At 53.6% G+C, this 24,113-nt stretch overlaps 2 protein-coding genes across 5 annotated transcripts in view; one reads left to right on the top strand and one right to left on the bottom strand.

Moving 5' to 3' along the window:
- Window positions 1-495: 495 nt before the first annotated feature.
- Window positions 496-6,341, bottom strand: JMJD4 (jumonji domain containing 4). Of its 2 annotated transcripts, XM_046668307.1 has the most exons (7): window positions 6,212-6,341; window positions 5,646-6,037; window positions 4,826-4,991; window positions 2,724-2,849; window positions 2,113-2,380; window positions 1,425-1,571; window positions 496-892 (listed from the first exon to the last, which is right to left on the bottom strand). In XM_046668307.1, the coding sequence occupies exons 2-7, from the start codon at window positions 5,908-5,910 to the stop codon at window positions 590-592; spliced, it is 1,275 nt and encodes a 424-aa protein (XP_046524263.1). In that variant the 5' UTR covers window positions 5,911-6,037; window positions 6,212-6,341; the 3' UTR covers window positions 496-589. The 2 variants fall into 2 exon arrangements, with proteins under 2 accessions (XP_046524263.1, XP_046524262.1); XM_046668306.1 differs by having other exon boundaries at window positions 5,646-6,306.
- Window positions 6,342-6,424: 83 nt separating this feature from the next.
- SNAP47 (synaptosome associated protein 47) overlaps window positions 6,425-24,113 on the top strand; it is a 53,156-nt gene continuing 35,467 nt past the window's right edge. For all 3 annotated transcript variants that reach the window (XM_046668080.1, XM_046668079.1, XM_046668081.1), the window contains exons 1-3: window positions 6,425-6,520; window positions 9,817-10,170; window positions 20,040-20,584. In XM_046668080.1, the coding sequence (XP_046524036.1) occupies window positions 20,085-20,584 (500 nt within the window). In that variant the 5' untranslated portion in view covers window positions 6,425-6,520; window positions 9,817-10,170; window positions 20,040-20,084. The remainder of the gene's footprint in view (window positions 6,521-9,816; window positions 10,171-20,039; window positions 20,585-24,113) is intronic.

The raw sequence follows: 24,113 nt of genomic DNA, 5'->3' as shown, positions 1-24,113 counted from the left end.
CACTGAGTGGCAGTGGGTGTGCAAGGAGTAGAAACTGGATGGTGCAGATAAGTGTACAAAGTTTAAAAAATAGAACACTGTGCAATGATTGATTTTTGCCTGGCACAGAGGAGATGTGCAAGGTTTGGAAGCTGGATGGGGCAGGATGAGTGTGTGAAGTGTGGTTGTCAAATCAAACACTGCTTGCAAAGTCACACTGGATGGCCAAGAGCGGGTGTGGCCATCCCAACTCCTGAGTCCCCAGCATGCTCCCCCAGCTTCCTGACCACAGGTCTGACTCGCCAACACCTTGCCACCCACCCCCTCGCTGGAGCCAGAGCTCCCAGTCCTGGCGGGGCCTCACGGGGACGAGGGGCCTGGATCCTCTGGACAGGGCTCCGGGTCCTGAGGATGCCAATGGGAGCCAGGACAGTATCAGAGGCCCTAAGAACAGGAACTGTGCCTGGGATACTGAGGTGACAAGGCTCAACAGACAGGGGACACGTCTCAGACCACATGGGAGGACAGAGCTTTATTTCCAGAAAGGGCCCTGGAGCAGGTGCCTTGCGGGTCCCATCAGGATGTGTCCTGCTGGCCCTGGCAGCATGCACTAGAGGGACACGGTGGCGGCGATGACCTCCTCCAGCTGTTGCAGGAGCTCCTCCGGCCGCGGTGAGAACGTGCTAGTGTCCACTCTCTGGAAGTCGGGGTGGGCCACCACGGACGCCAGCACCTCAGCAATCCGCCCGACGTCAAAAGCCGCCTGCTGGGGGCCCAACCCAGCACCCTCACCGCCTCCCACTTCCCCAGGGCCCGTCCCCTTCGTCAGAAGGTGGAGCCTCCTCTCAGCGATGACTTTGAGGAAGTGGTAAAATTCTGTGAAATTGATCCCAGAGCAGGACCTCATGATGACCTGGCCAGAGAGGGGCAGCCAGTGAGCTGCTGCTCACATGCAGCTCCAGGAGAGTTCTGCTAGCCGTGGACCGAGTGCAGGCTACGAAGGATGCAGGCTGTGAAGGACACAGCCCAGCCCTCGAGGATGGAGACCAAGACACAGGAGGCAGCAGCGAGGACAGGTCTGAGCTCCGCAGCCTAGACGCCCCTGAATGGGCCTCACATAGGCAGCCAGCATGCCACCGGCAGCCAGCATGCCACCAACGCTGCAGCCTGGCCTATGGGCCACACCCTCCCCCAGCTACAGGCTGAGCAGGGGCCACCCCACACCCTCCCCCGAGACTGCAGGCTATGCAGGGGCCACCCCACACCCTCCCCCGAGACTGCAGGCTATGCAGGGGCCACCCCACACCCTCCCCCGAGACTGCAGGCTATGCTGAGGGCCACCCCACACCCTCCCCCAGCTGTAGGTTACGCTGGGCCACCCGCACTCTCCCCTAGCTGTGGCTCTGGCCCTGGTGAGCCCCTCCCTGCTGCCCAGGTTGCCCCACCTGGCAGTGGTGGTGCCAGTCGGGCATGGTGTCCTTCCACTGGATGACCTCCTGCTGTACAGCACAGAGCTCCTGCTGCAGGAAGTGCCACATGTTGGCCAGGTTACAGCCGTTGACCCAGTTGTGGTTGATGGAGATGGTGTCCTCCTGTAAGGGGCAGGGCGCAGGCTGTCCCCATGAGCCCACAGCAGGCACCGTCCCCCCTCCCATCCTGAGGTCCCCCAGGCCTCCAATAGGGGCCAGGAGGGAAGTGGAGCAGGGCTGGGTCATCTGAGCCCACAGCTAACCCAGATCGGGGTTTCCTGAGGGTCTGGGACAACCCCACTGTGTGAGGACCCCTTGCCCCCTCTGTCTAGGAAAGCAACACAGGAGGGAGGAAAACCGGGGCTGGGGCCTCAGCAGTGCTAGACGCAAGAACCAAGAGGCCCACACAGGACCAGCCAGTGTGGCCCACCCCACCCCACAGCCAGGCCCTCCCAGAGGAACACCCTGCCTCCTGTGAGATCAGGAGCAGGGCATGGCCTTCTCTGTGCAAGAAGCCGACTAGGAAGGCGGCGAGGGAGAGGCCCACCGGGCAGCCTGAGGGGCACAGGCAAATGGGGTCAGGGCCGCCTGGGGGCCCTGCGGCTTGTCTCCTGGGCCTGCCTGGGTCAGGTCATGGGTGAGGGGCAGGGAGTGCCCACCCTACCAGGTTGTGAACTTGGTGGTGCCACCCGCTGGGCACAAAGACCATCTCGCCTGCCTCTTGCGTGACCTCCAGTGGCGGGCCACAGAGATGGCGCGTGGGGTACAGGCGGCTGTCAAGGAGTGCAGGGGAGGTCACGTCGTAGGGCAGGCCGCCGTGGCAGTCCCGCAGGGCTTCCTCTTGTCCTGGCGGGAAGAAGAACCACTTTTTTCTCCCACAGATGTTGACGGACCAGCTGAAGGAGCGGAAGATGTCAGCGTGGAACGGCGACCTGCGCAAGAGCTCCCGTTGGTGCCTCGTGGCTTGGGGGCAGGCTCTGCTCCTTCTGAAGAGGTAGCTGCGCCCAGAGGCCTAAGGTCCCCAGATATCACAAGTGGCCTATGAGCCAGGTGGGCAGGCCAAACCTCCCCCAGTCCAGAATGCCGGGCTGGAGGTACTCGGGCTCTGGGTGGGGCCACGGAGCAAATATAGGAAGTGAGCTTGGAAATGCCAGGCCTGGCACCGACTCCGTGGCCCGGCTCATGGGTCTCCCGGGGTCTCTGGGCACCAGCAGGAAGGCCCAGGAGTGATGGGGACAGCACGTAGGACAGGGGCGGGAGCAGTCAGGCAGTTACCAGGTGCCAGCGGGCCCCATGTAGACAAAGCGGTAATCATCCACGTCCAGGGCGTCCCAGTACTCATTGAGCCAGTCGGACGAGAAGTACACGGGTAGAGTGAACACGTCTTCCGCCGAGGAGTCCCTTGGGAGAGTGAGCGGCACGAGGCTGCAGCAGGAGTGGTGCGAGCCCACATCCCAGCACGAGCACCACGCCGCAAACACAGGAGATGTCAGGACAGTTTTGGAACATGAGTGACCCTGAGCTGCCTTCTGGAGCCAGTACCAACTGCTGGCTGAATGGGGCCACCTCGGACCACTCAGTCCCAGTCCAGTCACTGGATGACCACAGCCCTGAGACCCCAGCTGAGCCCCACCCAAAGGACAGAACCAGACCAGAGCAGATGGAACGGCCCGGGGTGCTGTGACACAGCCTAGGCAACCCACACAGGAAGCGACCCAGACGCCATGGCCTCTCTCATGCCAGTTCCAGGACTTCAGCCTCTGGTTGAACTGGACCCCTAAATGCACCATCGGCATCATGCTGGCTCCCCAAATTCGTGAGTCTCTTACCTGTTTTCACCACAACATGGACCTCTGCCAAGTGGACACAAAGCCACAGGCCCCAGCAGAATGGCCCTGTACGCTGAGACCCTTCCACCCCCATCTCTCAAGCACTCACTCCCACGGTCCATTCCCACAACCCAAACACAGAGCATACTAAACCAGCCCAAGGAGAAGGCAGCTCTACTGACAACACGCTGGAACAAGGCCCTGGACCCCACACCACTCCTGGTCAGAGGCCAGGACAGAGGAGAGCACAGTCCCAACAGCACCAAACCACTCGCAGTTCCCCAAAAGCCAGGCCGTTCTGCTGCTGCTGTGCCTCTGTGTGCCGACAGGCTCCTACTTATCCTTCAAAACCCTGCTCAGACACAACGTCTCATGGCTACCACTGCCTGTCTGACCTAGGCCTTCCTCCGCTCTTTCTATTTTTAAGGTTATCAGGGAAAACACAGGACACTCAGTCTAACTGGATCTCAAGCCAACAATGAACAAATTCCAGGACAAGTATGCCCTGTGCAAGACTTAGGACATACTTATACCAAAAGAACCACTTGTGCTTATCTGAAGCCCAAATCCACAGTGCATGAGTGCTGGGGTCTGTGTGTCCCCAAGGGTCAAGACCAGCGTCTGGTGGCGTCTGATTCCCGGTCCACCGGCCAGCTCTCTGTGCCCAAGAAGAGCACTGTGGGAGCGCCAAGGGCACGCTGTGAGCGGGCCTGTGCATCTCCTGCCCTTCAGGACTGGTCTTGGGGATCACAGGGGCTGAATTCTAGCCTCGTTTTACCTCTGTGAGCCTTCATCTCCACATCAGAAAACAAGAATCCAGTGGTCCACCCATTCGTCCAATGTTAACTAAGCACCTCCTCCATGCCAGGACCTGAGCCAGCTGCTGGGGTCTGACTATGACCCCTCTCTGCCTGTGAGAAGCACATACCTGGGCAGGGGAGATGGACGAAAAACCTGAGAACCACCTCACAGAGCGGGAGCGCCTGCCAGAGCAAGGTGCTTCCCAGGGCAGCAGCAGCCAAGCCCCAAGTGGAAGGAGGGTGTGGCAGGTGGGGCCGCCCGGGAACAGCCTTGGTAAAGAGCTACTGTTGCTCATCAGGGACAGAGATTGTACCCAGCACACAGTCCCGCTGGAAAGACCTGCCCGACCTCAGCAAGCCTGGCAGCCGGGTGCAGGACTCGAGGCGGGGCAGCCAGTCAGGAGGCAGCCACAGCCGAGGATGAGATCAGGCCTGACCTGGAGAAGTGGTGCTGCAGAGGAGAGGCTAGTCTGGGGCGTCCAAGAGGATGGCAAACGCCAGGTGCTGCCCATTAGACATCATGAGCCACCAGCTCTGGGCAAACCTGACAAAGAAGAGGTGGTGACTACAGCCCACCTGGCTCTGCGAGGCCCACACTGCTCACAGTGGCCCACTCGTGCAGCTGTCCCAGAGGGCCACCGTCGAGAGAATGAAATCCCACTGTGCAGAAGAGGGCAGGTCCCAACACGGACTCAGAGGCCCCACTGGGCAGAGAGCTCCTGCGTGTGCAGGCTGGAGGGCTCTTTACCTGCACAGGTGCCAGTCTTTGAGATAGAGGCAGCCGCGGGAAGAGGAGTAGTCCCCTTGGATATACTCTCTCCAGTAGCTGATGTAGTCTCGGAGGAGCATGTGTTCTTTGGGGTTCGAGTTGTACTCCTGGACCCCGCAGTTCGCGACAGGTACGACCACGTCTCCTGAAACGAGAGGGTCAGGCAGAGAATGTCTGTCCTCTGGACCCTGTTCCCCTTCAACTCACTGCCGCACATCTGCGGGCGAGTTCCGCTCCCACCCTGCTCCGGGATCCGGGACCCTGCCCTCTGCTCCCCGACCCTGGCTCTCTCGTCACCGCCCTCCGCGCTCCAACCCGGGATCCGCTCGCGCGCGCCCTCCACGGTCTCACCCGGGCCCCTCGTCCCCGCCCTCCGCGGTCTCACCCGGGCCCCCTCGCGCGCGCCTTCGGCGGTCCGACACGGGCCCTAGCGCGCGCCCCCCGCGATCTCACCCGGGCCCCTAGTCCCCTCCCTCCGCGGTCCGACAAGGGCCCCTCGCGCGCGCCCTCCGCGGTCTCACCCAGGCCCCCTCGCGCGCGCCCTCCGCGGTCCGACACGGGCCCCCGCGCGCGGCCCCCGCGGTCTCACCCGGGCCCCTCGTCCCCGCCCTCCGCGGTCCGACACGGGCCCCCTCGCGCGCGCCCTCCGCGGTCTCACCCGGGCCCCTCGTCCCTGCCCTCCGCGGTCCGACACGGGCCCCCTCGCACGCGCCCTCCGCGATCCGACCCGGACCCACTCGCGCGCGCCCTCCGCGGTCCCACCCGGGCCCCTCGTCTCCGCCTGCGGGCCCGTCCTCACCGTAGCGCCGAAGCAGGTACTCAAAGTCGGGCTTCCCGCCCGGCGTCACCCAGTGGCTCCTGCTGCCCCAGCCCTCAGTGAAGGCGCTGGAGAAAACGCACGGCTCGTTGGGCAGCAGGTAGCCCTTGACGAAGTCCGCGTAGGAAAAGGCGTCTGGCCTCTCGATGAAGTCCACGCGGTCCGGGGTCCGGCCGACCCTGCCGGGGAGACGCCCCCGGAGGCCTCGGAAGTGGCTCTCCGCGAACACGCGCGTCTCCCTGTCCATCCCGGCCCGGGGCTGCGGGGCCGCCGGGGGGCGGGCGGCGTCGCCGTGGTCGGGGGTCGGCCGCGGACGGAGGGTCGCCGGGGTCGGGGGGTCCCGGGGTCGGGGGTCGGCCGCGGACGCAGGGTTGCTGGGGTAGGGGGAGTCGGGGGTCAGCCGGGGTCGGGGGGTCGGCCGCCGACGGAGGGCCCAGCGCCGCGGCCCGACTCCGAGGACACCGCGGCCCGGCTAGGACCCGGGACCCGGTGTCCGGACTCCCACTTGCTCGTTCTTTAAACTGGGAGATGGAAAAGGAAGCACTTACTAAAACTACTTCCGGCGCAGACGCTGTGGGCACCGGCTGCTCACAGCCCCTCGCCGGCCGCGCAAACACCGCGAGGCATAGGCGCTCAGGACCCGGGTCAGCCCCCGCAGCCGAGCGGAACCAAGAGCCCGCGGGCCGAGTTCCTGCCCGAGGCCGAACCGCGGCGCGCCGGGCCCTGGGCGCATGCGCGCAGCCCGCTGCGGCCCGCCCACGGCGCCTCCGACCCGGCTCCGCGTCCGCCCGGCGTCGGAGTCTGTCAGGCGGCGTGGGACCGCTTCTCGCCGTCCTCCGGCCTCCCCAGCGACTCAGGTAAGCGGCTAGACCTGAGCCCAAAGCCCTTCTGGCCCTCCGTTGGCACAGTGCTGTCCGCCGCTGCGGCCACAGTGAAGACCCCGCCTCTTCCCGGTGCCCCCGGGACGGGGAAGGTGGTGGGGTGTGGGCTGGGCTGACAGACAAGCGCACGGGCCCCGGGGTGGACCTGGGGGGATGCCGGCCGCCTAGGAGGATGCTGGGAATCTAGAGGAGACACTAGGGGCCTAGGGAGATGACGGCGACCTGGAGGGGATGGTGGGGGCCTCGGGGGATGATGGAGACCTGGAGGGAATGGTGGGGACTGAAGTGGACGGTGGGAATCTAGGGGGATGGTGAGGAACTGGAGGGGATGGTGGGGGCCTAGGGACATGGTAGAGACCTGGAGGGGATGATGGATACCTAAGGGGATGGGGGGGGGGGCCTAGGGGGTGTTGAGGACTTTGAGGGGATGGGGGGAATAGGGAGGGCTTGAAGTGAAGGTGTGGGGGATCAAGGGTGGGGATTTAAAGCTGTGCACACCAGTGCCCTGAAATGGGGGACGTCTGGGTGGGAACGTGGGTTGGGGTGCTCCGTCAGGATCTCAGCGTGTCTGAGGAATAAACGTTCTGCCAGCACAAACCAACCCACGTCAGCAAGGAAGGAAGGGAGACAGATTTGTTACTGTGTGAGCTTGGCAGAGCACATGCACTAGGGAGTCTGCAAGAGAGTGCAGAGTTGGACAGAGCTTCACACAGCTCACACATAGCTGAGCAGAAGAAAGAACAGTTAGGACCTCTCGTTTCCTTGAGGGAAAATAGGTACACCTGCGTAGTCTGCACCTGGTGAGAGACACTTGACCCCGTCTGGGGTCTGTGTTTACAGCTCTGAGTTGGCAGGGCGTGCCTGTGCTTTGTGAAATCTGGACACTGGGTTTATCCCATTCTTGACCAAAGGGGACGCCCTAGCAGAAGGGGAGGGGAGGCTGGCTCTGCTTTATTTTTTTGAGGAAGACCAGCCTAAGCTAACATCCATCACCAATCCTCCTCTTTTGCTGAGGACGACTGGTCCTGAGCTAACATCTACTGCCAGTCCTCTGTTTTTGCTGAGGAAGACTGGCCGTCAGCTAATATCCACCGCCAATCCTTCTCTTTTTGCTGAGGAAGACTGGCCCTGAGCTAACGTCTGTGCCCATGTTCCTCTACTTTACATGCGGGGTGCCGGCCACAGCATGGCTTGACAAGCAGTGCGTAGGTCCATGCCCAGGATCCAAACCAGCAAACCACAGGTCGCTAAAGCAGAACACTCGAACCTAACCACTGCACCACTGGGCTGGCCCCTGACTCCCTTTTTTTTTTTAAAGATTTTTTTATTTTTTCCTTTTTCTCCCCAAAGCGCCCCGGTACATAGTTGTATATTCTTCGTTGTGGGTCCTTCTAGTTGTGGCATGTGGGATGCTGCCTCAGCGTGGTCTGATGAGCAGTGCCATGTCCGCGCCCAGGATTCGAACCAACGAAACACTGGGCCGCCTGCAGCGGAGCGCGCGAACTTAACCACTCGGCCACGGGGCCAGCCCCCTGACTCCCCTTTTTAAACCATTGAAAGTGTAACCTTGTTTACCCACCCGTGGGGTAAGGAGGTTCTCGGGATGTAGGGTCCTCAGCTTCAGAGGGGAACTTGAGGGGCAGCTCTTCCCTGGGGGTGTGAAGCTTACCCAGGAGGACAGGGAGGACCAGCAGTGGGCAGAGGGAGAGGGGGAAGGACTAGGAGGACAGTGCGGCCCACGGAGAGATGGGATAGGTGGTGGGGAGTTGGTTGTGGCCAGTGGAGCAGGGTGAGGGGCTGTGTGGTTCTGGGTGCGCTGTGCTGCCTTCACAGTCGGCCTCCTTGTGCCTTGTGTGGTCAAGGTACGGAGTTCTTCAGTGGGCCAGTGTATGACAGGAAGTGAGGACTCACCAGAGGTTACAGTAGAGAAAAAGCATCAGTGGTGAGCCCATCCCAAGATGAGCATTTCTTATTTTTGATATAGATCTGTTCTTCCAGGTGTGCATGCGTTTATTCATTCACCTTCTCTCTCTCTTTCCCTGTACACACACAGTCTATTTTATGTAAATTTATATGTGTAAGCTTTTGCTGTTTTTAACCTTTTTAAGAAATTAACAGTACTCTGTCAACATCTCACCATGTATTGACCAGATGCTCCTTAATTACTTGCTTCCAGTTGTGGTGAGTGCAGATCGTGGGAGGCAAATGGGAAAAGTGTGGGAAGCAGACTCTGTAGTTGTCCAATGATTTGGGCAGTTGTTTTAAGTTTACCTCCCGGGGGAAGTATGATGTTCAGATGGGGATCGCCTGGGAGGATCCCAGGGTTCCACTCCTGGAGCTCTGTGGTTGCGACCAAGTCTCCTAAGAAAGGGGAGGCTTTGGGCCAGTAGATCCACATGCTCCCCAAGATTGTTGGGGCAGCGGAGCCGGTAATCCAGGGTGGGAGATGAGGTCTCCTTTCTTGAGCACTTGCTCTGGGCCAGTATTTTGTGCTGTATCTCCTCTGTCCACACGGTGGCCCTCTGTGTGGGCAGTGTTACTACCTCTGTGCACATGCGGCTCTGACGTAACTATTGAGAGGCAGGGCTGGGATTGGCGCGCAGGTCTGTGTCCCTCGAAGGCCCTAGTCGGCAGCCCTGGCGTCGCTGGGGAAGTAGTGAGAAACGCACGTTCCTGGGCCCCACGCAGACCTGTTGAATCAGAGTCTGGGGGCAGGGCACTGCTCTAAGCCTTGTCACATCCCAGGGACATACCCCATAGAGGGCCAGAAAGAAAAGCACAGGACGGGAGTTTGGAAGTGAGCACTTTATAGGAAATGCAGTGTGAATAACAGGGAATGCTAGTTCGAAGGCGTGTGACGTGGGAATAGGCCACACGGTTGCAGTGAAACCCCCCAGGCAGCACATTTGGGCCTCCCAGGGGAAAGGGAGAGGTGCAAGGGGCAGGAGGGGCAGGTAATGGAAAAGGCTGGCTGTGGCGCCTGGAGACACTGCTCCCACTGTTCTGACTCCAGGCCTTCTTGTGGTCAGGAGTTGGTGGAAGGTGTGTAAAATGTTGCCTGTTCTGTTACTTTGGAAATTAACTAAAAATAGGTGTTTACTTGATACTGAGTCTCACTCTAGGGCACAGGTCTGATGCCAGTGCTGAAAGAGGTCCATTATACTAATGGCAGTGCTATCCCTGTGACCAGGAGCATCACTCTCTGGGTTAACCCCAGATACCCTGGGGAACCTTGCCATGACCTCCCCTCCCTAACTCAGCTGTATTTGCAGGGTCCACAAGGTCTGCAAGTCTTGGACTGGGAGAAGCGGGTTCCGGTTGCAGCAGGCAGGACCAAGTGAGGACTCCAGGAACTTAGCATAGACCCTAGACCTAGGGCAGCATGTGGAAGGACAAAGCTGTCTGCAGAGGACACAGTCGCTGTTTCCACGTGATGTGACTTGTGGCTCACTCAACACATATTTAATGGGTGCCCGCTACGTACCAGTGCAGGCACAAGGCATGTTCACTGGGTGTCCCTGACACGCCAGTGAACGCAGAGTGCATGTTCACTGGGTGCCCACGATGTGTGGACCTGTGCTTGTGATGTTTGCTTTCTCCAGTGTGTAGACCGAGTTGGTCAACATGTAAGCATGTTCACAGGCTCATTGGAGCTATGGTGAGTGCTGAGATTGGTGGGGGGTCCGTTAAGGGGAGAAGATGCTGTGGAGCCAAGAGGGTGAGGTGGAGCTGGCTATTCAGAGACCTGGGAGGAGCAGGTGGGGAGCCCTGAGGCAGGAAGAGAGCAGAGAGGAGGGCTGGGTGGTGAGGCTGCAGGTCACTAGAGCCTGTTGGCTGGGGAGGGGAGTTTGGTTTTTCTCTAAGTACACGGGGAAAGGTTTGGCAAAGAGTGACATTTTCTGATTTTGTTTATGACAGTCATATTGGCTGCTGAACGGAGAATGGGTGGTGGGGGCAGAGAGGAGCAAGGAGGCCAGTTGGGAGGTTGTCCAGGGGAGTGGTGAGAGCCTTGCATAGTGGTTTGGCTATGGGGATGGGGTCAGAGGGCAGATGCGAGGCACAACTACCAGGACTTGCTGACGGATCATTAGTAGGGATGAGGAAGAGGGGAGCCAAGGAAACTCCTCATCTGGCCGTGCCTTCATTGAGGTGGAGGAGCAGGTGGAGGTGCTTACTAAGTTGCACGTGCCTGTTAGATGGTCGAGTGGAGATGCCCAGTCGGTACACAGATGTGCAAGTTTCAAGGAGGCTGGGCTGGAGAGGAGAGTTTGGGAGGCAGCAGCTTGGAGGTGGTATTTAACGCCATGGACCTGTGTTGCTCACTTAGGAGGAGAGTGTTGATTAAGAGGACTGAGGCTCTGACCTGGTCATTCCAGCATTGGCAGTCAGGTGGAAGAGGGAGAACCAGCAGAGACTGAGAACAGGCCCCCAGAGAAGTGAGGTGGGAAACCAGGGAGGTGGTGACTGTGAAGCCAACACTTAGTGTCTCTCAAAAAGGGGCAGGTGTGTAGGACAGAGGGTAGAACAGACATGGGCATTGGATTTGGTCAGCTGGATGCCTGGGCAGAGCGAGGTCAGTGAGTGATAGGGACAGGAGCCAGGTGGACAGGAGGTCCTGGGTGGTGGTGAGGGGGCGAGCCAGGGAAGCAGCGAGTGTCTCTGGGGGCAGCAGTAGCCGGAGAGGGCTGTGGGGATGTGGGGAGGGTGCTTGCTTGTCTGTTCTAAGGCGGAGCTCTTGGGGTGACCTAGACAGGGGTTGGCAGGTTGTGGCCCGTGGACCACGGTTTATAAATGAAGTGTCATTGGAATAGCCAGAGCCTTTGTCTCTGCACTGTCTCTGGCTGCTTCTCCTCCACAGCAGCAGAGTTGGGTATTTGTGACAGAGACCACATGCCCACAAAGCCTAAAGTATTTCCTCTCTGGCCCTTAGCAGAAAAGGTGCCACTGGTGTAGAAAGACAGGGAAGTTGCTGTTACTGGAGAGGGAGGGAGTTGGGATCAAGGGCACAAGAGTCTGGTCTTTAGGGAGTGGGGACATGGCTCCCCGAGAACTGTCAAGGGGACCAGAGGAAGGCAGGACTCCCAGGGACGAGTGGGGCAGGTGAGTCCAGCCGAGAGGGAGGGCGGGGACTGGAGTGCTGTTCTCGCTAGCCCCCCACTGCATCCTGTGTCCTTGGTCTGTTGGGAACGCTGCTGAAGGCCTGCGGTGGGAAAGGCTGTGGCCACAGGTTTCTCCTTTTGCTTTTTCTTTGGATTTGTCAAACCTGAGTACTTTTCTCTTTCTTTCCTTTTCTTCTCTCTGTTTGAATTTTAGAATGTTTTAGAGCTTGATGTCGTCTTCAGGTCTTTAGTTGTTTTAATGGTGAGTAAACAGAGGCCCAGAAGGTGAAGTAACTTTTCCACAGTCGTGAAGTTTGTGGCAGAGCTGGAGTTGGAACTACAGCATGCTTCCTCAGATGTTGCAATGCCAGACTCAGTAATCCTCTGGGGAATTTGTATATACTCTGACTCGGTCCTCGTGGAATACCTCCCAGAGTCCATGCTCAGGAATGAATGATAGCTTGGGTCAGGCAATTGTTGATGTAAATTCAATTTCCATGCTAAATCAAGCTCTTAAAGTATGGGACAGCGCAGAAGAAGATATGGCCCCTGCCCAACTCTCTTCGGGGGGTGGAGATAGTTTATGGCAGACAGGGGGCTTCCAGTGGCAGGAGGCTCCTTTCAGCCAGGAGGACCAGGGTCCAGCCGGTTTCAGGGGCTGACCGGTGCTGTGAGCATGCTACAGTGACTGAGGTCCGAGTTGGTACTCGTAACAGAGACCTTGCCTCTGATGTTTGACTTGTACTTGGAACACTGAAAACCATGGTTCCATTGATGTAGTTAACTGTCCCCTAATTCTGAGAGTAGAGACCTTTTCTGTTACAGGATACCTCAGAGATATTGTGAGTTCGGTTCCAGACCACTGCAACAAAGCAAGTCACACAAATTTTTCGGTTTCCCAGTGCATATGAAAGTTAGGTTTACAGTATGCTATAGTCTGTTAAGTGTGCAATAGCATTATGTCTAAAAACAAAGTAATACGTTAGTTAAAAAATACTTTATTGCTAAAAAATGCTAACCATCATGTGAGCCTTCAGCGAGTTGTAATCTTTTTGCTGGTGGAGAGTCTTGCCTTGGTGTTGATGGCTGCTGACTGATCAGGGTGGTGGTTGCTGAAGGCCGGGGTGGCTGTGGCAGTTTCTTAAAACAAGACAACAGTGGAGTTTGCCGCATCAATTGACCCTACTTTTCATGAGCGATTTCTCTGCAGCATGCAATGCTATTGATAGCGTTTTACACACAGTAAAACTTCTTCCAAAAGTGGAATCAATCCTCTCAAACCTGCCTATGCTTTACCAGCTAAGTTTATGTAATAGTCTAAATCCTTGTTGTCATTTCAACAATCTTGACAGCAGCTTCACCAGGAGTAGATTCCATCTCAAGAAACCACTTTCTTTGCTTATCCACAAGAAGCAATCCTCATCCATTAAAGTTTTATCATGAGATTCCAGCAATTCAGCCACATCTTCAGGCTCCCCTTCTAATTCTAGTTCTCTTGCTATTTCTGCCACACCTGCAGTTACTTCCTCCACTGAAATCTTGAACCCCTCAAAGTCATCCATAAGGGTTGGAATCAACTTCTTCCAAACTCCTGTTAATGTTGATACTTTGACCTCTTCCCATGAATAGCGAGTGTTCTTATTGGCATCTAGAATGGTGAATGCTTTCCAGAAGGTTTTCAATTTCCTTTGCCCAGATCCATCAGAGGAATCACTATCTATGGCAGCTGTAGCCTTATGAGATGTATTTCTTAAATAATAAGACTTAAAAGTAGAAATGAATCCTTGATCCATGGCCTGCAGAATGGATGTTGGGTTAGCAGGCATGAAAACATTAATCTAGTATATCTCCCTTAGAGCTCTTGGGTGACCAGGTGCATTTGTCAATGAGCAGTAATATTTTGAATCTTTTTTTTTCTGAGCTGTAGGTCTCAACAGTGGGCTTAAAATATTCAGTGAACTATATTGTAAACAGATGTGCTGTCATCCAGGCTTTGTTGTTCCATTTATAGAGCACAGGCAGAGTAGAGTCAGCACAATTCTTAAGGGCCCTAGGATTTTCAGAGTAGTAAATGAGTATTTGCTTCAACTGAAAGTCATCAGCTGCATTAGCCCCTAACAAGAGAGTGGGCCTGTCCTTTGAAGCTTTGAAGCCAGGCACTGACTTCTCCTCTCCAGCGGCGAAAGTCCTAAATGGCATTTTCTTCCAATATAAGGCTGTTTCATCCACATTGAAAATCTGTCATCTAGTGTAGCCACCTTCATTGATTCTCTTAGCCAGATCTTCTGGATGACCTGCTGCAGCTTCTCCACGAGCACCTGCTGCTTCACCTTACACTTTATGTTATAGAGACGGCTTCTTTCCTTAAACCTTGTGAACCAAGTTCTGCTAGCTTCACACATTTCTTCTGCAGCGTCATCAACTCTCAGCCTTCCTAGAACTAAAGAGAGTTAGGGCCTTGCTCTGGATTAGGCCATAGCTTAAGGGCATGTTGTGGCTGTTTGATCTTCTATCCAGACCACTAAAACTTTCTCCATATCAGCAATAAGGCTGTTTGACTTTCTTATCATTTGTGTGTTCATTGGAGTAGCACTTCTAATCTCCTTCAAGAACTCTTCCTTTGCTTTCACAACTTGGCTAACTGGCGCAAGAGACCTAGCTTTTGGCCTGTCTCAGCTTTCCTCATGCCTCCCTCCCTAAGCTTAATCACTTCTAGCTTTTGATTTAAAGTGAAATATGTACGACTCTTCCTTTTCCTTGAACACTTAGAGGCCCTGTAAGGTTATTACTTGGCCTAATTTCAATATTGTTGTGTCCCAGGGAATAGAGAGGTACGAGGAGAGGGAGAGAGATGGGGGAACAGCCTGTCAGTGGAACACAAAACATTTATCGATTAAGTTCGCCGTCTTACATGGGCGTGGTTCGTAGTGCCCCAAAACGGTTACAATAGTAACATCAAAGATCACTGATAACAGATCACCATAACAAATATAATAATAATGAAAAAGATTGAAATACTGCAAGAATTACCAAAATGTGACACAGAGACAAGAAGTGAACAGATGCTGTTGGAAAAATGGTGCCAGTAGACTTTCTTGATACAGGGCTGCCACACACCTTCAGTTTGTGAAAAACGTGCCATCTGCAAAGCACAGTGAATGGAGGGATGCCTGTGCTCACAGTCTGAATGCTGCAGAGGGGCACGTGGCAGAACAGCACTAGCAGGTGTGTCTGCAGCTCTCTGGGGACCTCACAGCTCCCGGGGCACCGTGGTCATGTCAGTCATGAGCTGAAGGTCTGCACGCACCTCGTTTCCCTGTCCTGTGAGAGGCCCCTTCCAGCCACTCTGCAGTCTGTTTTGTGTTCAGAGTGCTTAGGCGAGCGTTCCTCTCACTCGGGAGAAGGGTCTGATGAAAACACGTCAGCTTTCGTTTCCCCTGTCCCGTGTGAGCCTGGTCACGGAGACAGGCAGCTGCCCAGCCACTCTGCCCTCACAGTGGACCTTGCCCGGTCCCAGCGCATGCTGGGAGGACTTCTGTGGAGAGCCCACAGATCCAGCCCTTCAGGAAGGTGACGCTGGTCTGTTGAGAGGCCAGGAGTCTTGAGCGGCTGAGGACATCTCCTGAGCTTTCCAGTGACGTAGAGCGTGGGTTTCCTGGCTCCTTCACAGGGCCCTCCCAGAGTGGGAGGTGAGGTAGTTTGTTTGTCCGGTGCGTTTTTGGTGTTGAGAGTTCCCTTGCTCTGGCCTTCGTCATTGTGCTAGCTAAGAAGACAGATTCTTGGGTTCCTGTCTCCTTGGGCAGCTTCCTGAGCCCTGCATCTTAGGTTCTCCCGCTGCCCGCGTGTCATGCCTGCTGAAGCAGGGGAAAGCAGCACTGGGCCTGAGGGCATAAAGTCTCTGCTGCTTCCTGCCCCAGTCCTACCACCTTCCTCAAGGAGGAGGCTTGCCTTCCCTACAGCCTCAATCTGCAGCAGTCTCTTGTAGAATGTTCTTTGCCACTTACTGTCTTTTCTCTTCAGTGCAGTATGTACAGTCTTATTGTTGCTTGGCTCTGAGTGCATATGTCCTGTCTTCTCACCTGGTAGTCCTTTGGTGCCTGGACTGAGTTGTACACCTGCAAGCATCCAGATCCTCAGGCATTGCTTTCTCAGGACTGACGCTCATGTGTCACTGGGTGACGCTGGTGCCCTTGAACGAGTACTAGCCTGGCTATGCGTGGACCTCGAGAGCTTCTACGCAGTGGAGCTGTGCTCGTCCATCTGTAAAACAAAGATCTCTGTGGTCCCTCCTGCCCTGACATCTTTCTATTTATTGCATCCAGGCCCATACCTTATTTTATTTTGCAGTGATGACAAATCCTCACTCTTAATATGGCAGCTTTGTTTTAGGCTTGTCCTAATTTCAGGCATGAGTAGTGAGAACTGGTGATCTGAACCGACATGTAGGACTGAGCGGCAGGAGCTGGTTGGCATGTGTGCGTGTCTTGGAGTCTGGGCCTGCCCTTGCCCAGTTCTGGAAGGCACTCATGAGGAGTTTGGTCATATTAGTGTAGAAGTTAAATCTCTTGGCCTGAATAGAATTGAGCTGTTTTGCTTTAACCTGGCACCTTCATTTTGTGTCCACTGGGCCCGTTCTTCCTTCTTTTCGTCTCTTCATCATCCTGTTTGTTTGTGTGGCCAGGCACAGTCTGTAGCCAACTCTGATCAGATGGTGAAAACTGATGAGACCAGATGGCAGCTTCTGGGCGTGGCAATGTTCTAGCAGTCGTAAAAGAAATAGAGCAAGAAGAAACTGGACTCCTCCCTGAGTTCTTCCTCGCAGATGCTTTATAGTGCTCCTGATGATTGTGAGAACACACAGAGCACCTGCTGGGTGCCAGGTGTTCTTCCAGGCACCTTTGTGCATCAGTCCCCTTAACCCTGACAGCCACGCTGTGGGAGAGGTGCACTTACTACCCTTCAGAGATCAGGAAGGGGAGGCACAGAGGTGAGGTATCCTGCTTAGGGTCACACACGTGAGTGGGAACAGCTGCAGTGGTCTGTGTGAGAGACTCATGGGGGTTGGTCTTCTAGCTGTCTTTCTGCCTAAGGCAGTGATTTCATGTGTTTGTGAAATTAGAACACCTGAGATTTAGTTTTGGTATACCTTTCATGTGTACATTACTAATTCCCCCCCCCCTTTTTTTTTTTTTTGGTGAGAAAGATTGGCCCTGAGCTAATATCTATTGCCAATCTTCTGCTTTTTGCTTGAGGAAGATTGTTACTGAGCCAACGTCCATGCCAATCTTTCTCTGTTTTGTATTTGGGACGCTGCCACAGCATAGCTTAATGAGCAGTGTGTAGGGCCGTTCCTGGGATCCGAACCCACAAACCCCGGGCTGCCCAAGTGGAGCACACGTACGTAACCACTACGCCACTGGCCCGGCCCCTATTACTAATTTCTAATATAATTTATATTGTTAATAAGTATTCAATAAACCTTTCATTGAAGTATTAATGCAGAAAAATGAACAAATCGAAAGAACAGAAAATCCACCTATCTTGAATTGTCACAAAAAGAGTATACCCAGGACAAGAAATGGAACATTACCCTCACTGCAGAGGCTCCCTTCAGGCCCCCTCTCTTGTCCCCAGTGGTATCCACCATTCTGACTCACTATTTCTGAACTTTTCATGTGCTTATTTTTAAAGTGAATTAGAATTTGGGGGAAGTTTTGATGTTCCCCTAAATAGACTAGAAACATCCTAGGGTGTTGTGAATGGATAGAGTGGGTTCATGGAGTTTGCCTCCTAAATATTTAGTTTCATTAGAGAGATCCTGGTGTGAGAACCCAAACCCTAAAGTAGAATGGTCTCCATCACACACATGCCCCTCAGGGACTGCAGAGGGTCTGCGGCCTGTTGCAGGCTGACGAGTGAGCCCCCTGCAATTCTGTTAGTGTCGCAGGGGACAGGAGACCCGGCTCCAAGAGCAAGGGTCCACTGGCATGGCCCAGCAGGCTCCATGTGTGCACCTGCTCCTCCTGCCTCTGACTTCCCAGGTTGACACTGCACACCCTGTGGGTGTGTGTCTCAGCCGAGGAACCCTCCAGTCTTATGAGGGGCTGCTAGCAAGCCTGCCTAACCCTTGCCTCCAAGGGGACAGTACCCTATTATCCTGGTCAAGAGGCAGGTCTTCTCTTGACCAGGAGGGAGACCTCATCTGCAGCTACAAGAAAGGTAGTCTGGAAGCCAGCCCAGATTAAAGTTCAGCACTCTCACCACTTTGGCAGCCCAGATTTATGTCCTAGTCACGGAACCACACCCCCTATCTGTCAGTACCTCTGCTGTGGTGGCAGCTCACAGAGAAGAACTAGAAGGACCCACAACTAGATATACAACCATGCACTGGGGCTTCGGGGAGGGGGAAAAAAAGAGAAAGATCGGCAACAGATGTTAGCTCAGGGTGAATCTTCCCCAACAGAAAAAAAGGAAGATAGTCTGGGACAAAGGCTGACACAGATGTGGGGAAACGACATGGAGAATTGACTCCTAAAGATGTTCATCTCTTGTTTCTGTATGATCTTGGCTTTGGTGAATTTTCCCACATCATTCCATCAACCACTCTGATTGACTAGGATGAAGTCTGTGCAGTTTGTTTCCAACCATATTAGTTAAGGCTCCCATCAGTAGGACTGTGGGCTGCCAGCCTGCAGCATTGATCTCAGCCATGCTGAAGCCCCGCTGGACAAACACTGTAAACCATTTAGTCACAAAGTGTTCCCTGAGTTAGGTTGTGAATAAAATTTGGTGCTTGCCCTCTGAGAGCTTGCTGTCATAGACGCGTGGTCACTCTACCGTGGAGCAGATGCAGTAAGTGTACACGAAGGGTCTGTACAGCCCCATGAGGAGGGAGAGGCTGAGGACTGGGCCCCTCCCATTCTGGACTCTGGAAAGAATATTGCCGTGGCAGTGGGGGGCGTTAGAGTGCCAAAGGCAGGGGATCAGTTAGGCTGCTGCCATGGTCCTCTGAAGACTCCCTTCCCGTTCCTTCCCATACCCACAGCCCTGTGAGCTTTGGGGTTTTGCTTGCATTATCTCACTTTGTGTTTGATGGTACGTTGCCTGTTCTCAGATCGCTTTGTTTCTGTATAATTAGAGATCTCGACACAAAATTGTTGGACACAAGCTCTTCAGGTGCAGCTACTGCCTTTTTTGTTGTCTCGTCCAGCCTAGTGTTGCTTGATGTGGTGTCAAGTACAGTAATTACATTGAGGAGTCTGGGCCTTTGGAGTATAACTGAGGAAATTCATAGAATTGCTGTGGACTTCAAGCTCCAGGAGCCAGGAACTGTGTCAGTGTTGCTTCTCTTGTACCTGCAGCCCAGCATGCATGGCGGGGACTTAAAACTTGTTGATGGAATGCAGAGAGTCCTTGTGGCCTCCAGCCATTCTGTGAAAGCCACATTTTTCAATATTTTAAGATGATATTAGTTATTTGTTCTCCTATTTTTATAAGTGAAGTCAATGCCATAATTAAAGTGTGTGTGTATGTGTGTGAGAGAGAGAGAAGTGGAAGAAATGCCACATTACAGGTGGATCTGCCTGGAAGAGCATGGGACTGGGCGTTACCAGGCCTGGTTCCAGTGGGTCAGTGTTACGAACCTGTGGTTTGATGTTGTAGGAGGTTCTCGTCCTCTCTTGGTCTTGTATTCTTTATCTGTACAATGAGAGGGTTAGACTAAATGTTCCATAGGATTATTTCAAGTCTGTCGTTTGTGACTTTTCAAACTGCATGGATAAATGTAAATTATAGATATGAATATTACACCTTCATTACTTACAACTATATGAATAATTACATATAACTACATACTTGTGGAGAACTCTGTAAAAGTGAGATTCAAGAAGGGAAAAGTGTGTCTATAGGATTATTTTCTCTATGAAATTGTTTATAAAAGTTTCAAAAGGAGAATGTTCATTTAGAAACCTATAAGGAATGTGTAGTTATGAGGTCCTTGCAGCCGAAAGGGCGTTCCAGTGAAGGACCCTGGGTTGTGGTTCCAAGCAGTTTCCTTCCTTCAGTCACGTCCAGCAGTGGACGCTGGCCTGAGTGGGTATTCCAGTGGGTGCAGAGCCCCTGGGGGCCTGGGGCTTTGGGGAGAGCGCAAGTCTGGGACATGGGATTCTCGCTGCTGGCCCCAGCCCTCCTCTGTCTGCTGTAGGATGAGGGCTTCATCCTGCCTGTCACAGGTTGGGTGAGAGCCCTTGCTGGGCAAGGACTCGGCTGTGTGCTGGGGTCTCCGATGTGCTCAGGATCTACACCATACCCTGGCTGCCAGGGTCCTAGTGCCTCTAGTCCAGGGGTGATGACACATTTTAGCCTCACTCACCCACTAATTTGTCGCTCTCCTTCAGAGGCAGAGTGGCCTTGGCCGTGGTGCAGGCCAACCCCGGAACCAGATGAGCAGAGACATCTGTGTCCACACCTGGCCATGCTCCTACTATTTAGAACGTGAGAAGCGATGGGTCCCTGGAAAACTTTCATTAACTTCTCTCTCACTGAAATTTACAACTGATAAAACTGGAGACATTCTTGTCAGCTTTCCCCTTGCTAGTATAAGTGAGGTCAAGAAAGAGGCCTCTCATTTTATCTTCAGTTCTATCACCATCCTGGAAAAGGACCACATCAAGCACTGGTTCAGTTCCTTGCAGCCTAATCGGAATGTTGTTTTCAACATCATCGAACATTTCTGGAGACAGCTGCTGTTGTCTCAGCCAGGAGCTGCTCTTGAGGAGCCATCCTCCTCCATGACCAAGGGAAAGGAGCTGACAGGTCTGATGGCCTGTTCCCAGAAGCGTCTAGAAGATACAGCCAGAGTCCTCCACCATCAGGGTGAGCAGCTGGACAGTATCGCGAGAGGCCTGGACAAGATGGAATCTGACCTGGATGTGGCTGACAGGTAAACACTGTAACCCTGACCTGACCTGGGATGGCTGGGGTGTCTTGTCCATCATCCCATGTTTGATACGCATCTGACATTCTGAAAACGTGGGGTACGCCCCTGTTGTGGGCGGTTACAGTGGGCTGCGGCCATGGGCATACAGATGGTAAGGGCCAGCAATTACTGAGTGCCAGGTACCCACAGTGTGCCAGTACGGTTTAAGTGTTTAATGAGGATTTCCTCATTTGATCAACAGATAAGCCAAGATAACATGTTATTCGTAACTTCATTTCACGTGTTGGGTGACTGAGGCTGAGAGGCCAGGAGCACACACTAAGTTTGTTAGCACAGTTTTGTCTTGTTTTTACACAGCTGTAGAGAAGCAAGGTTTGAACTGAAGCATTTTGGCTCCAGAATCTGCTGCGCCAGCCACTCTCAAACCTCCAGTCTCGGGACCCTCCACTCTCTTAAAAATTGAGGACCCCAAAGAGCTTTTTTTTATGTGGGTTATATATACCAATATTTACCATATTTTTTTAAAACTTAGAAATAAAAAATTACTTATTGTTTAAAAGTATGATAATAAACCCATGACCTAGTAACATAAATAACTTTTTTTTGTGAAAAATAACTTTTATAAAGCAAAACTTGTTTGGTGAGAAGAATGGTGCCGTGTGAGATTTTGCACATCTCTTTAGAGTAAAGCTAACTGGAAGGCAGCTGGCCCCTCCGCCTGCTTCTGCAGCCAGCCCACTTGGAAACCCCTTGTTCCCTCTGAGAGGAAAAGCAGAAGAGCCAGCGGGGTCCTGGTGTTGTTGGGAAGTGGTTTTCCCTCCAGACTCCCCGGGGGTCTCAGAGACCATGCTGGAGAAGCGCTGCGCTGCCTCCGAGATGGAGGAAGTGGTAGGGCGCTTGGAGCACAGCGGCAGCAGCTCTTCCACTCTGGCAGGGCTGCATGGGCGCTCAGGTGAAGAGGTGGCCTCCTGGGCGTGGGCCTGATGGTTGCGTGGCTGCTGTTTGTGGGAACCCTTGCCCCTGAGCGACCCCACTCTGCGGTCACTGCCTGTTGCTATTTCTTGGATCCTTGTCTCCTAAGTACCTATGTGGTGAAGGGCATTGTCCTAAAGCTGCAGGGAACAGGGCCCTAAACCTTACCCCTAAGAGGGGGTGCTTGTGCATGAGATGTAGGGTTAGCAGACCTTTTGTGAGTTTTCCTCATGGGAACACAGTTTTCCACCCTTCCTTATAGTTGCGGGGCATGTGACTAAGTTGTGGGCAGAAGTGAGGTAGGTCACTTCCAGACCTGGTCTCTAAAAGCCCTCCCACCCGGTTTCCAGTACTGTTTTCCCCCTCACCTGCTGGTGCCCCTGTGTCCTGACTGCTCACATTTTTATTATCATATTTCTTTATAATTCTTTGTCATCTCAGAGCCCTTTCCCACTGGCAGGCTGGGTGGACTGTGAAGTCTTTGGTTCTGCTGAAAGAGCGGTGGTCCCAGTGTTTGAGAGCTGTGCTCTGAGAAGGTCTAGTCCCTCTTCCCATGACAGTCCTTCTAGATTTAAGCAGTGATGGTGCCTTCAGTAGTCTTCACAAAATGTGGTCCTTCTCTCTCTCTCCCCCCCTCCCTCCCTGTCTCCGTTTCTCTCTTCCTCCCTCTCTTTCCCCCTCTCTCTCTCTCTCTAAATAGTGTGTGTGTGTGTATCCTGCTGGTTTTGTCTCTCTGGAGAACCCTGACTGATACAGGTTCTGGTACTAAGAGTGAAGCACGAGGTTTCTGAATTGCTTCTGTGATTTCTGGAGTCTCTAATCTGATTAAATTTAAAGCCACTGTAACTCTTATTTCCAGTAGCATAGAGGGCACTGGTGGTACATGCCATGATATGGCAATAGAGATACACAAAATATCACCATGGGAGGCTCCTAATCAAATTCTTTAAAAAGACAAGGTTCTGAGTGACCACGTATTTGATACTAATAACATCTTTGTCAGACTAATGAGTATAATGGGATTGGCTGGACAAAGTGGAGACAGGAAAGGATGAGCTTAGGGCACCACACAAATGACCTGAACATTCCTATATCTGCCCTGAGGGAAACCCTTAGCTCCTGTAGCTGCAGGACTGAGACTTCTGAAAGCCAGATCCAGAGTGTCACCCTGTGAGCAGGTGAATCACAGCATAAATTGAAATTCTAGCTTGGCACGGCGTCTGCTGTTAAGCTGAGGGCATTGATTGGGAAGAAATGGGATCCTGAAAATTGGGATGTGGACGTTGGGGAAGATCCTGGTGAAACTGGGGCCATTGAACCCCTAAATTCTGATGAATCTTCTTTGCCAGTACAAGCAGCCCGTCCACCCCCATCTGAGGAGGTTAACCACACTTTGCCTGAGGAATCTGTAATGGCCTCATTGCCTTGCAAGACAATGCTGATTCTCCTCAGGACCCAACCCCACCACCCCTCTTTGCTTCTAGATTTGTTGCTAGACTCAAGTCCCAGCAAATCCTAAAAGATGAGGCACAAAGTGTGACCCACGAAGAGGTGTGCTACACTTTGAAAGAACTGCGTGATTTTTCAAATTTTATACAGACAGAAATCTGAAGAGTATGTATGGAATGGATATCAAAGGTGTGGGGTAATGGTGACAGGAATGCAAAGTTGGATCAGGCTGAATTTACTGAAGTGGGCCCACTTAGCAGAGATCCTGGTTTCCATGCCATAGCTTGAGGAGTTAGAAATGGCTCAACAGTGTGGTTGGCTAGCTGAGGTGTGGTCTAAAAGGTGGCGCACGCTAATTGAAGTGTGAGCGTCAGAACTGCCTTGATGTGCTCCAGAGGAAGACTGCAAGGCTTGGGGAGATTGGAGTGGTGGAGTGGATTTTCACGTGAGACCTCCTCGCCCACCCTGGCAAGGTCCAGAGGACACACTTTTCACCATGACTGTGGAAAGTAAATTTGTGAGGGAGCCCCAGCATCCTTGAAGAGCCATGCGGTTGCTATTCTCTGTAAGCCAGAAATTACAGTGGGAACTGCTGCGACTGAGCCTGGATCCTTAAATGCAGTGGGGATAATTGGATCCTGGGGTGGTGGGGTCAACTGGCAGCTTTTAATCACCAAAGGCAAGGGGGATGGTTACTGTAATGGACAGCAGAGTCAAAGCAGCAACCAGAATAGTCTGACTCCCAGAGACCTGTGGTGTCAGCTGATCAGTCATGTGCCCCTAGAAGAGAAGTAGATGGGCAGTCTAGTCAATTTTTGCTTGATCTGTATAAGCAGAAGAGTTCTAGGTCATGTGAGCAAGCATCTAGCTTGGATAAGAAAAACAGAGTCACAGCCCCTCAGTCCATTCCCAGACTTGGACTAGTTTACAGACCCAGAACATCTTGAAGGATGGAGAAGCTGGGTTCCCTTGAGGAAGGACCCCCAGTATGCAACCAAAAGTTTCTACTGTTTATCTTTCTCCCGGCCTTGCCCAAAGATGGCATCTTACCAGAGTGACAGTGCATTGGGGAAACGGAAATAATCAGACTTTTCAGGGACCGCTGGACTGG

Source organism: Equus quagga, chromosome 7 (genome assembly GCF_021613505.1).
Source record: "Equus quagga isolate Etosha38 chromosome 7, UCLA_HA_Equagga_1.0, whole genome shotgun sequence".
NCBI classification, from domain to species: Eukaryota; Metazoa; Chordata; class Mammalia; order Perissodactyla; family Equidae; genus Equus; species Equus quagga.
The sequence above is the reverse complement of the archived record's forward strand: the minus strand, read 5'-3'. Positions and strand labels throughout refer to the sequence as shown.